This window comes from Etheostoma cragini, chromosome 17 (genome assembly GCF_013103735.1).
Source record: "Etheostoma cragini isolate CJK2018 chromosome 17, CSU_Ecrag_1.0, whole genome shotgun sequence".
NCBI lineage: Eukaryota > Metazoa > Chordata > Actinopteri > Perciformes > Percidae > Etheostoma > Etheostoma cragini.
In genome coordinates this window covers 13,998,261-14,011,813 of record NC_048423.1, presented here as the reverse complement: position 1 = coordinate 14,011,813, position 13,553 = coordinate 13,998,261, and the positions used below count along the sequence as shown (strand labels likewise).

The 13,553-nt window shown below is 40.6% G+C and overlaps 1 protein-coding gene across 3 annotated transcripts in view; it reads right to left on the bottom strand.

Moving 5' to 3' along the window:
• Window positions 1-272: 272 nt before the first annotated feature.
• The window catches only part of fam135a (family with sequence similarity 135 member A), a 16,435-nt gene continuing 3,154 nt past the window's right edge, over window positions 273-13,553 (bottom strand). For 2 of the 3 annotated variants that reach the window (XM_034898263.1, XM_034898262.1), the window contains exons 3-21: window positions 12,160-12,239; window positions 11,188-11,327; window positions 10,578-10,648; window positions 10,286-10,459; window positions 9,849-9,975; window positions 8,208-8,361; window positions 7,548-7,625; window positions 7,125-7,174; window positions 6,069-6,227; window positions 5,846-5,919; window positions 5,584-5,738; window positions 3,537-5,460; window positions 3,249-3,409; window positions 3,079-3,170; window positions 2,846-2,943; window positions 2,456-2,607; window positions 2,247-2,357; window positions 2,019-2,132; window positions 273-1,402 (exon numbers count right to left, since the gene is read on the bottom strand). In XM_034898263.1, the coding sequence (XP_034754154.1) occupies window positions 1,197-1,402; window positions 2,019-2,132; window positions 2,247-2,357; window positions 2,456-2,607; window positions 2,846-2,943; window positions 3,079-3,170; window positions 3,249-3,409; window positions 3,537-5,460; window positions 5,584-5,738; window positions 5,846-5,919; window positions 6,069-6,227; window positions 7,125-7,174; window positions 7,548-7,625; window positions 8,208-8,361; window positions 9,849-9,975; window positions 10,286-10,459; window positions 10,578-10,648; window positions 11,188-11,327; window positions 12,160-12,239 (4,120 nt within the window). In that variant the 3' untranslated portion in view covers window positions 273-1,196. The remainder of the gene's footprint in view (window positions 1,403-2,018; window positions 2,133-2,246; window positions 2,358-2,455; window positions 2,608-2,845; window positions 2,944-3,078; window positions 3,171-3,248; window positions 3,410-3,536; window positions 5,461-5,583; window positions 5,739-5,845; window positions 5,920-6,068; window positions 6,228-7,124; window positions 7,175-7,547; window positions 7,626-8,207; window positions 8,362-9,848; window positions 9,976-10,285; window positions 10,460-10,577; window positions 10,649-11,187; window positions 11,328-12,159; window positions 12,240-13,553) is intronic. The other variant, XM_034898264.1, reaches the window with a different exon arrangement.

The following is a 13,553-nucleotide window of genomic DNA, read 5'->3' as shown; positions in this document are numbered from 1 at the left end:
ACTAAAAACTTGGTAGAAATCTGAGAAATAGTGTAGGAAGAGATCTCAAAAAGGTGTTTTTCAAAAAATTCAAAATAGAGAAAGAATTTTCTTTGAGATTGGGAAACCCTGGGTTGATTAAACTAGTTGTTAGTCGCCGACGTGACACTGCTCACCGCGGTTGTTAGGTTTGGTGAAGCCGGGTAACTGACATTAATCCAGGGCCTGTTTATCTTGCTTTTTAGTACAGGCCTGGCTGTGGCACATAACAAGAAATAAGTCACATAAACAACTTCACAATATGCATATTTAATGGTAGTATGATGGTATATAAATAATTTTCCAAGAAAGATTTTTTAATTCCAAGCAATACTTTCCAGTTTGAAACACAAATGATACCAATCTAATACTTTCAATAAAAACAAGTTCATATTACTGACATGTGCTTTTGCTGAATCATGGTCATTACATAAAACCCCTAATAAAATGTTGCTATGTTGTAGGCAAAGCTTTATTCTCCCAACACCAGTTTGGGTAAATGTTGAGCAGAATGCTGCAATGGCAAGGGGACGGCATAAAGTAATAAGACCAAAGCCAAGGATGCCATGTCTGAGCAACAATCCTATTTCAAATGTAATCTTTGCCATTAAAAATGATGGAAAATTGTTGATAAAAAAGCTACTTGTACAAATGATCATTTTCAGTACAAAAGCTTGTAAAATGTAGTTGGTGCAAATCAATGCAGTGTCTCTTTAAATTGGTGGGAAACATTTGCAATGGTGAGGACGGTATGTGCAGACGTGACTTGGGCCAGCTCACCCAAACAGCCATTTCATTTTTGTAGCAGCTACATTTCCAGTTTAGCATCTAATATTAATTGAATAACTTTTAAAAAGTGAATTAAAAGTAAAAACATAACACATAAATAACACTGAAAATATAGCATATAATGGGGGGAATCATTCCCTAACACAAAAAAAACAAAACAATTTTTAAAAGATGGCAGTAGAAAAATAAAAATGTCCATATCCACTGGGATTCCCATATAAACATGAAATTAAAGAAATTGTGATTTTGCTCATGTGTCTTAAAGTGATTATATGTGTTTAAAAACTAAGGGATAATCCAGATACCAAAATCAGAATAAGGTTTAGATGCAGTGAGGTATTAGCTCCACAATTCTCTTATCCACCAATTAGTTTGATTCTGCCACAGTTCTACTGAAAAAACTTGAGGCCCGCAACAAGAAAGAACTTCTCCAGGAAGATCTCAGAATCCAACACAGCAATGTGGGCGGCCCGGCCTATAAGGGAATTGGCGGTGTTGGGCAGGGCATGAATGACATCATATCGCACTAGATTACAGTCTCTGTTCTGAAGAACTGGCAGCAGCAGGTTTTCAATCATCTCAGCATACACAGGACCTGGTGCAGACAAGAGTGAAACAGGCTCAACAGGGTAAGGTTGGTTCCATTTGATGATCTTTAAGTAAGTTAAGCCCCGTGCCCCAAATTGTATGTTACTGTACAATTTATGCTTCTGCGTGAAAACCCCGCCGTAGGCACAATACGTACTTTTAGATACAAAACCTACACAGTACCCTACGCCGTAGTCTAACATGCACCTTTCAAAAAATTGAGTTGTGGCAACAGAGACCGCAACAACAGTGATTGGTCTGCTTGGCCATGGCTTGGTAGCATTGTTTTTCTTCCTACTTATTTCTGGGTTCTCCTCTGTCTCAACATGAACTCAAGGAGAGGCTTAACTTTTCCTACAGATTTCCCACCGTGGTCAGAAAGCACAGGCGTGACACTTTGTTTCTCCATCAACGCCTCCAGTCGGTACGTGCTCCAAAGCGATTCCCCGTCACTCTCTCACTCGCTCTACCACACACACTCCTCAGCATATACACACATGCCAGCTCTGCTATTCTCTTAAAAAAGATATGCTTGAATGACGCAGACGCCAGTGCACAAGTATACAACCCCTGCAGAAGCATAAATCCTGCTTTGTAGACAAAAATAGTCAATCCAAACTCACCTGTTTGTTTGTCCTTTAATGCAGTTTTGCACATTTCTATTCGGGCAGAATGATACGGGACATAGCGATCCTGCAGTGACCCCACCAGCACCACGTTCTTGAAAAACTGCAGCCCTTCAATAGCAGATCAATTGATAAGTTATCTTTAACGTCTCATATGTCAAATTTCCCATTATACATATACAGCCAAAAATGTCTTATTAAATAAATAAAAAAAGGAAAGCTAACCAGATTTCTTGCTGAGTTTGTAGAGGAAAGTTTGGCGAGGATCAGAGTTATCACGGCACGTGAGCTGCAGGAGTGACCCTGACTTTTTCCACTTCTGCATGAACCAAAGGCCTAGAAACAGACAGTTAACAGTTCTGTGTTTAACAGGCTTCGGTGCAATGACAGAGTGACATATCTGAAAATGAGCGGCTGAATGTTTGGAAACGTACCTGTATTGACCAGAGCAGAGCTGTTGTACAGTGTGCCGAGGTGAGGTCCACTGAGGGACAGGAAGGTGTGCAGCTTGCTCAGGTAACATTTGAACCTAGGCCTAGTTAGCACTGACCGAACAATGAGGTTCCCCAAGGAATGACCCACAAAGCTGCAAATAAAAAATACTTAGACCATAATAACACCAGACAACATATATAAACTTAGATTATAACAATATTTAACAGGATGAGTTGCTACAAGGGATTTTCTTTTACATATTTATTTACTATGCTGTATATAGTAAATTATAGAGCTGACCGCAGCTACTTATTGAATCACAAACTTTTTTCTTTTCTTTTTTTAAATGGATAATTTTCCTTACATGTAGGTAGAATCAAACAGTTTACCTTATCTTTGACACCATGAGGTTGTATATCTGAATGTACTGGACTATTTCATCCAGCAGTCTGTCTGTCATCGACTCAAAGTCAGCAAAAGTGTCATTCTGTGGATGAAAAGAGCATTAGATGAAAAGAAAAGATAATTTTTTGGGGTATGTTTGATTCACTGAAAGGTGTTACAGCTTATTAATATTGATAAAAGATGACACTAGTGTCTTTGTTTGTGCTTATCCACTCACCTGGTTTCTCTCTGACATGAGGAAGTCTATACGAGCACCAGGCAGTCCAAGCTCCAGGTAAGTCTTCACCAGTCTCAAGTCTGCACTGTTACCTGCAAGACATCATTGTGTTTTTGTGTACAAAAATACTATCAAGAAATGTATTACCTCTAGAAGATAAGGTTTCCTACCATCCAGGCCATGAACGCAGACTATGAGATGGATGCCTTCCTCACAGCTTTCATCTTCCTCCAAGCTAAAGTAGGGCACAGTGGATGCCAGCTCGGGTACTTCACTATACAAGAAGCCCGGCAGCCGTAGCTGTTTCATTTCTTCCTTGGCCTTAATGAACCTGCATAATTAGAATCAAATAGTTGAGAGTTGAAGAATATTAATCTATAATGTGGGAAACAGGACAATATCTGCATAAAGTATAACATTAAGTGGGATACGAAAAAAAATTGTACAAGATGACTCACACTTTCAACTGTGGTGTGGGTGCACATTCATACCACCGCAGACTTGAAGAAAAGAGGGTGGCGGGACAGGGAGGTCTTCCCAAGCTATAGCCAACTCTGCCACAGGCTAGGTTGGAGCAGATGGGAGCTTTTGATAAATCCTTGGTTTCATGGGGGTAGCCTATGCCAAGCTGTTCAAAGAGTAGACATGAAGCGGCTGCATTCCCACCCCCACTTTGCTCCTCATCAGCAACACCGTTAACAAAAGCATAGCCATCACCTTCCTCGTAGTAACCATTCTCGATCATCTCATGCTCGGTCTCGTCCTCATCCTCCTCAACCTTTGGTCCAGCGTTTATTCCCAGCGTGATAGCAGATGTTTCTACAGGGCTGATCTCTGACACATCTGTGCTAGAGCATGAGCCAAAGTAGTTCTCTACCATCCCACGTTTTACCAGGTCAGTGCTACTGGTGGCAGAGTTACTGGAAGGGCATGCAGTATGGGGTTCACTACGGGATTCTTTACCGGCCCCAGAACCAGTTGCTCCCTCTAGTCCAACTTCAGAAATACCTGTTAACTTGGGGTCTGTTTCCAAATCAAAAGAAAGTTGTATAAGTTGGGAATCACTTGCAGCAGGGTCAGGGGTGCAGGCCACGCAGATGGCTGGTGTGTTACTGAAATCCCCGGAGAAGACTAGACTCTGCTCCTGCACCAAAACACTGGACTTCCTGCCTCGGACATCAGCTCCACTGGAGCCCCTAGAGGAGCCTTCGCCCTCGTCATCTGAGGGCAAGGAGTTGATAGAAGTAAGAGAGGACTGGACTCCACTGACTGCACTGGTATTTTCTTGGTAGGGAACATCTGCTGCCCCACTGGGCTTTTGCACTGAGCTTTGTTGAACAGGTCGTGGTGCAGGAAGGAAAGGCCTCTCAGGCTGTGGGGCAGCAACAGCTGATTCAGTGAAGACTAGTCCTGCACACGCCTGAAGTCCTGGAGCAAGCTGAGTAGCGAAGGAGCTGGGCTCACTTTCAATGCCCGAGTCAGAAAGACGAGACGAGGCACTGGGGACTCCTCCATCTGGCAGCCTGCTACAACCACCTTTTACTTGTACTACTGAGGACTGGCTACGCTCTGCTGCCTCTTTACCTAGCCTTTCAAACACAGAGTCCACTACAAACTGTTTTGAGTCACAGCGGTCTGTCTGGGTGATCTCAGGAATAATACTGCTTAGAGTTCCATCAGTCCGACACGGTAGAAGAACTGTCACTTTGTCCCCTTGGTGTGGGTCCTTGTTACTTGGTTTTACCTCAATTTGCTTCAGTCCAGCAGACCACTGTGGCAGCTTTTGACCACTGTGGTCAACTTGCTCATCTTTGTGAAGTGGTTGATTGGATGTGGCAATAACCCCAGTACCTGCCTGAGGATTATTCTGTGTGTCAAAGTTTAAAGGATTTTGGAAAAAGGCTCTTTGACAAGCAGCAGTAGCTGTACTGTCATCCGGAATAGAATCAACATCACACTGTGCTGATGTGGCACCAGAGTCAAACACTGAATTTGCATAAGTCCTTAAACTACTACTTGAGTCTTTCTGCAGGGTATCTCGTTCCTCTTCTTGGTTTGGGGGAGCTTCCCCGTCCTTGTGCTTTGTGTCACCATAAGGAGCTTTGAGGTTTTTGTAGCCCATCAGCACTACAGAATCCTTGGAGCCCTGTCTTATCAGCTTCTTGGAGTTCTCAGTCTTTGAATTTTTCTTCAGTTTAACTGACTTGCCTTTGGACTTTGGCGGTAGATCATTGTCCGACCAGGTGTTATCCATAGGGCCACACCTAGACTCAGGTATGGGGCTGGCTGCTGCACTGCACTCCTTGGAGTTGGGCTTGTCCGTTTTGCTGGACACTGAGCCAGTCCTTGTATTGTGCATGCCCAGCCAGGGTCCATCGCGATCTTCCAAATCAAACCAGGTTCAACAACAAAAAAAAGGAAGCAAACAAAAAACATTTGGTTTAAAAAATTAGTCATTGCCTAATGACTATACAGCTAGTTGAGCACTAATATTGTATTACTGACCTTCAGTGATAGAATCCAGGTATCTATCCTCAAAGATGATCGGCAGGGAGCTAACATCGCCATCAAGATCTGCACATTCCACTGGAAGTGGAGGCAAAGACAGGAAGTAGCTGGAGCTTTTGATAGCATTAGTCATCTGCTGGTGACTGTGAGCACTAATATGGAGGGAGAGGAAGGAAAGGAGACGATAGGAGTCAGCCAGAACAAACAAAAAGAGCCAGCGTTTTCTTACGAACAAGACGAACATGCCATTGTAACTTACTGCAGTTCCTGATATGCTAGTGCCGATTGTCTTGGATGTTCTAGACAAAAGAAAGCCTCAGCAAACCGCCTTACCTGTAATAACACCACATTACAGAGAATACATTTAACATTCAGTCTTGCACAAAGGTTTGAGTATTGTTTTGGATCATTTTCCAGAAACAAATAGCATTATTGTAACTAGATATTACAATTAGCAGATAATTCAGAAAGTTGGGACTTACTCTCAGGGTGTGGTGCTCCATAGCTAGAAGGGAAGCAACATGCTCCTGCAGGGACACTACCTCTAGGAATTGTCCCCAAAGTGCCATTAGCAGAGAGCAGAGCTGAGCCAGGTTCATATTTACCAGTTCAGCCAGCTCGTCAGGGGTCTCTGCTTTTTGCTAAAAGTATGAAAGACACAAGTCAGCTACCAGTGGGTTCAAACATATCTCCCTTACATCAGGATATTATCATGTAAAATATAATAAAATGGATTCAGACATTTCTTGATCGTCAACGGATTTATTTGTCACAGACCTTTTTTTCCTAATCATTTAAATTGTTCCCTGTGATGTTAGTTGTCACAAAAAATACATTTGAATCGCATACCTTTTGGACCCAAAGACACTAGAGTCAAAGCTCTTTCATGACAAATAATGTTGTCATTAATACCTGTAATAACTCCATTCTACCAGCTGGAAAAACAACAACATCTGAATGATTGCCCATCTGCTCACTAATTTACAAACATTATAGTGGCACAGAGGATTCAGTGCCATCTCTTGTCCATAGTTTGCTGAAATACCTTGTCATCTGAAAACTACAAATGATTCTCACCCCTGGCTTCCAGTTAAGTTCTCTTGAACCATTCTGTTTCCAAATACCTCAGACTCAATATCCACCAATATTAAATCCCTGGAAAAAAGAAAACTTTATTCCCTTCTGTTATCAGAGGACTCAGCCTGTTTATGTTTAGCTGCTCTTATACAGCAACAGACCCAGTTTGAGTATGGTACCATTTGCTCCCATGCTAGGTTCACCCTTACCTACAAAAACAAACTGTTATATTCATATGCCCATGTACACTCTCACCAGTCTTGCCACAACTTTTCATTTATAAAATACAACATGATAGCACTTTACACTCATGCCCTCCAGTCATTGAGAAATACTGATCCAATGGAAGCTTTTTCCCTCTGCCAATTTTAAGTTAACCCCTCCTGCCCCACAAGCCCAGCGCCAGTCTTTTCCCAGGCCTGTTGGCCTGCTGAAGAAAAATCATCAGAGACAGTTCTTACCTTGATTTGTTCACATAACTCAGCTAGACGGGCCTCTAAGTCGAGTTGTTCTGAGGAGGCAGAGGAGCAGCATTACTAAGATTCACTTTTACAATTCAACTATTTAATTATACAGATGTTTTTTTTTTTTTTTTTTTAAAAGAGCCTGTAAAGCAGGCAGAAAAGAAAGTAGTGTTGGACAGCATTGGTGACAGGAAATACTTTTTATATGACATGACCAGAGACTTCAAATTCTACAGAGCCACTTTGTAATGAGACTCTTTGACATAATTGAGAAGATGGCATAACAACAGTTTAAGGAATGTCTCTGGATAGTGGGACAAAGAGAGGGCATGGCGTTTTCTACAAGAAGGAAACTGGAGTTAAGAGGAAACATGAGAGAAAGGCAGGCTGAGTTGAGGTACTGTAGGGGTCAGAACATACCTATGTAGACGTGCCTTTGACTTCGGGGATAGGGTCTTCTGAGTATTCTCTCATATAGGACCTGCATGCTGGACTTGGCTAGTAAGATTGCACATATAGGCATATTTAACCTTTTTATTACTTGTTCCTCTGGGATGGGTGTATATCTGTCCACTTGTGTGGGTTAGGTTTGGTGATCCATAGTTAAAATGATGAGTTGTGTTTTGGAGCTGTTACACTTTGACTTCCGTCTAAAGGTTAGCTGACCTATATAATGAGTGCAAGTATGATTTTATAAGTATAATAACTAAGATGAGTTAAACACAGATTCCTAAATTAACTTAGTGGGTTGCTGCTTGTGGAGTCTGTTTAAAGGGTGGAATATGTAAATGTTTAGGGATCAGGTGAAATGACATGACACAACTCAACGAACTTGCAATGTGCAACAAACACTGACACTGAAAAGACAAAACAAAAATCCATCCAAAGCAAAAAAATGAATTAGAAGGAATTGGAATGTATAACAATGAGAATACATGCTTCTTCTAAGTGCTTGGGAGTTAAAATAATAATAAGAGTGCAGAGACATATTTGAATAAGTCTGGGATTAAGGATTTCATTGCTTTACAACCTGTTGTAACCCCAGACTCTGAGATGAGTTGAAACCACGGTGCAGTATACCTAGTTCCATACGATGGGAGGAGGGCAGGTCCTTGGTAATAGAGGTGAAGTAGTCAAAGAGGCCTTGGTAGGCTAGCAGGAGACTGGAACAGAGGCTATGGTGCAGACTGAAGGCATGCTGTAGACAGTGGTCGGACATCAGGAATGTCCTGCCCTGAGGGAACAAGAGAAGAGAGTTTAGTTGTTTAACTTTGCTGTTCTGAATATTTTATTCTGTTGTACACCTTCGGTTGGTAGCCACTGCCGTACGAGAAGACAAACACTCAGGGAAACAGAATCTGTAATGCTTTCGCCAATTTGACCTTCTGTTTTATGTGAGTGATGTGTTCTACATTAAATCTGGAGTCACAAATGTTCACAAACACAAGTTAGTGAAAAACAGTAGTGTATGGACGTAAGCAAAATGTTTGTTTGCAATAACTTCCTGGTAGAAAACTCCTGTGTCCTATACATACACTTTACCAGCATTGAGCATACTGGGTCAAGGAACAACTGTATATACTCTCATCGCCTTCATCTAAAGTGCATGTTTGATGCTTTCATATGTCAACACTTTACCAAACATTAGGTGGAAGACCTATTTACCTGTTGGGCCAAAGACTAAAGAGAAAATGACACTCCCCAAACTATCAGTTATTCTGACTGGCGGTGAGATGTTGTTATAAATTTGATTTGGTTTATCAAAGACATGATTAAAGCAACACACTACCATAAAACAAGCACAGCAGAGAATGTCAGATAGGTCGGATCTCCGTGTTTAACTATATATCTACCAACGTTACATCTACGGCTTAAAACGAAAACATAAATAAACAAGTTTGCTGATTTCACATATCTCCGCAATTCAAATTATTATGGAGGAGATTTTTGTGATAGCCCAACATCACAGTGGTTTGGTCTATTTTGTGTCAGGTATTGACATCAAGTAAATATATATGGTATGACTTATTACTCAGGTAATACAGTAATCACTAAAGTCCCATATATCACAACAGGTTAACCTGCCAGTTACTTCCAGACATTTATTTTGTGTGCAATATCTATGTCGCAATACTTTAAAGCGGCTTCTGCATTGCCTCTGTTCTATCTAAATGACTCTAGTACACTCACACATCTCAGGGACAGCTTTAGCTGGCCACCTTTCTCTGTCAGGAGAGTCCAATTACTCCTGGCTAAATCTGACAGCGGTCTAATGAGTTTCTTCTTCATCTCCAATATCTGTCAACAGCCTGACACATCTCCACGTGCTTCCAAAGCAATGTTTGTAACATAACAGTCTACCTGAGGCAAACAATGGTCAAATCCAAGTAACACCCATGTCCATGTACTAATCAAAATCCTGTATTATTGGCAGGCAGGCTTGCTTAAACAATACACACAAGGTTGTTTTTATCCTTTCATCTTCATGTCACCCTAATAAAAGGAAGAAACATGAGTTCCACACCATATCCTGAGTATTATTAGCTTTATGAAAACTATTTACTTTTTATCAAGTGCTTAATTTAGCCCTTTGTAATACAGCGGCCTCTTTCAGACTTCAGCATCTTTCAGACAGCTCAGAAGTTTAGAAGCATCTACAAATAAAAAAAAAAAAAGAGATTTCCATGTCCATTGTCCATGCTATGCAAGAGGCCCACTTACATCTGGTGATACTTGCTTGACATAGCTGCTGCCAAACACCACGTTTTCCAGAGGTGGGATGATAGAGTCTTTGCTCTGTGGTGGAGCGTTGCGGTTAAGCCATGTGGTTTTTACGGGTCGAGGCAAACTAGGTAAACACACAGAGTAAAATCAAAGTCAACTAATCACCACAGGAAGTAAATGGGGCACTTCTAATAAGGCTTTTTATTCTCATTTACTGTTGTACATGAATGCCAAGTTAAACCGAAGACCTACGAAGCTTACTTCAATTGTAATGTTACATTTTTGTGTGGATTTACAAAAAGGATTGTGTTGGAATTTACCGCAAACAACAATAGTAAATAACACTATGAAGACATATAAAGAGCTGCAACACTTGTGAATGAATGTATAAATGCATTCAGTGATTGTTTTCTTGAGTTACGTAGCAATCTGACCTGATAAGGGGCTGATGTAGTGCCACTAGGGAGGCATGGATGGCTACAGAGATGACCGACAGGTGGAAGTAGTCAAACATGACATTGACGTGTTGATGGATGCCTCGCTGAAGGGTGAAGTGCAAACGAAGCGTGCGGCCACTGATATTCTGTAGAGAGCTTGGTTCATCTGGCCTGTGGAAATGAAATAAGGAAGATTGAAAGGACCATTACTGCCTTATTTGCATAAGAGATGCAAATATCAAATTCACACTGGAATAAGTACAAGCAGTTACAATGTTGAAACACCTACGTGTAATCACCATCTGTGAAATATAAATCCAAGAAGAGCTGGAAATCCATGTCATTGAGGGACTCTTCCACCTGTGAATATTGAAAAACAGTGATAATATTAGCCTTAGTAAGCAGGATATATTTTGAAGCCTTTAGTTGTTGTAATCCATTACCGTGAGGACACACCAAAAGCCAGAAACGCTGCAATGTGCCCCATTTGAACAGTTGCTTTGGGTTGATTAAAAAAAAATATATATAGATAAAAATAAAAATCACTTTGTCTCAATTTCAGTGGCATTTTGGAAGTGCATCACATACTGCTAACACACAAGTTAAATTGCTGTTAAAGGAATGTCCAATCCTATTATTCCCGACACACAAACTCCTTTCTTTATTTATTTCACAAAAACACTATGGGAGCCAATATAAAAAGTACCATAGAAACCACACTCAGAAATCATCTGATACCAGGCTATATTCAGTTGTCAGTACAAACTTCTGTATATTGGATTGGCTTTTATTGTGCATCTACTTTACACCAAGTTGGCAGGGGAAGTGACATCACATAGAAAAATATATGAGTGGGACAGATTAATAGACATTTTAGATAGGTCTTTCTTAAAACGTACCTTCTTCTCATCCAGGAGCATCATCACTTTGAAGAGGAGGACATCGTTGACCACAACCTCTTCATTCTTGTACAGGATTTGGAAGGTTTTGCTGCAGATGACATCGTCTTGGACTAAAGCAGGAAACGCCAGATCAGAGCCTAAACAAAAGTCACCAGGATTAAAAGTGTTTATGAAAATGAACAACTGAAGTATTATAGCTAGCCTGTCTGCTTTCGGGAATGTTTCTGTATTAGCTTTAGAAACATCTGATCTGGTGCTGTTACTAGGCAAAAAAACCACATGTCATGTGTTGTTACACATGGCTGACAGAGGGAGAAAAATCTAGATGGATTTTTCAGATCCAAATATAAATAAGAATATAAATGAGCCAACCTACAGGCAATGATATTCTTATAACCTGCACCAGGAATTATCTGAAAAGGTATCTTAATGGTCTGCATTGAAAATGAAAGTGTGCTGATGTGCTGTTTCCCTGTCAAAAACATGGAATCTAAAACATTTAAGCAAAGGAATGTCTCTTGATGATGCTGTTTATTAATTAAACAAAATAATTGTGTGCTTTGCGTGAAATGAGCCGTGCAGGTCTCTGAACGAGGGGGTGAGGCATAAGCACTGAGCTTTAGAGAAGACTGAGAACAAGGAAGGGCCTGTGACATAAGCCCTATTAACAAAACAATAAGTAAACCAAAACGGCAATAACATTAACTATGTTCCCTGAAACAGCGCTAATATCTCAGATGAAATTAAATTCAACATGCAGGTCTACCTGAAGTTTACCGGGAAATAATCAGCCCTCCGGTAAGAAAAGCATCAGTGTGTTACTTTAGGTATACTGCAAGTTACCGAAAGGCTTTAATTGGAGAATTCAGGTGAAGGGGCATGGCATAGGGTTGACGAAATGGATCCACAAAGGGTCCCTAAATCTTATCAAAAATACAGCAAAAGAAAGATCTTGAAAGATTAATTTACCTCCAGGGTGAAGCAGACTGGTCTCAACTTTGTGTGGGACCCGGGGAGGCACCTTCAGACCGGCACGAATCTGGTAGAACCTGAAACACCAGACACATTTTATATTAGCTTGGTCCAAGCATCATTAGAGGCTTGGTGAAAGGGGAACAAACTGCACAGGTTAGCCACAAGTGCCTCTACTTGTAAAATGACACTACACCTTTCATGAATAAATAATGAGCACTTTCTTTTGCAGTCAATCATGTAGTAAAACTGAGCTCTTAAAGCACTGACAAGCCAGGAGAATAGAGCAGGGGTTGTATCTATATCATATCATTAATGCTGCTGCTGTTAAAAAGAATTTCCAGAAATCATTTTTCCACCTTAAGTTTTCCATAAAACATAGCAATTCTGTTATTGTCTCCAATCTTGTTTTTGTTAATTCATGTTCTATTTGATCAAATTTGATGTACAGTATGCTACATAAAAGGTGTCCTAAGAAAAATGGTAATGTTTCAATTAAACACAGATAGCCTTACCACCTTACTGTCCCTGCAGCTCCACAGTAATCAAGACATACGTTTAAATTAAGTGAGTCAGAAAAGAGAAGCTTCTCCATACCCGTGCCTGTGTGGTACACTTCACTGCTGCTCTGACAACCTTTTCTTAAAATCATTCTGGTTATATACTGGGCATTTTTTTGAAACACACCATTTATCCTTGGATCTTTTTCCTTTGACATGCAATGTATCAAATGAACCAACCAGCATTTTCACAGAGAAACAGGGAAAAGGTCAACTGCACATAAATGAATAATCATGCACCGTTTAGCATATTGTATGTAAGGATGCACGATGTATCAACAATCACATAAATATCGGCAGATATATAAAAAAAAATTTTTAAATACAGGGCTGATGCCAACAACCGATAATTATAGGTTATTATATCGGTAATTACATGCTGAAGTGGAGACAGAGCGGTCTAAATGCTTTTCACGGAGGAAAATAAGACACGCTAGTGCAGGATGTAATACTTGGAAGGTAGAAGTAATCAAATCCTTAATTCCTCCAATTTGATCACTAATATGAAGAACTGTCATGCAGAAGTCCACTAACAACAATAAGGAGCAAGGTAGTTTGTTAAGCTAAACTAGCTAAGTTAGTTAGCAGCCTAAATGCACACAGCAGAAGCCCAGACGTTTGCAAGCGCGCAGGAAAAGAGAGAATAAAAGAGGGGTGTGTGTGTGTGTGTGTGTGTGTGTGTGTGTGTGTGTGTTTGAATTAATGAAGTATGACGTCAGCAGTAATGTTATAGCTGTGGACATAGCAGTGCAGTCTGTGTACAGTTTATCTGTCGGTAACTAAAAATGCTACCATGATCCACATCTCTTTCTGGAACAATGCTTCTTGGGA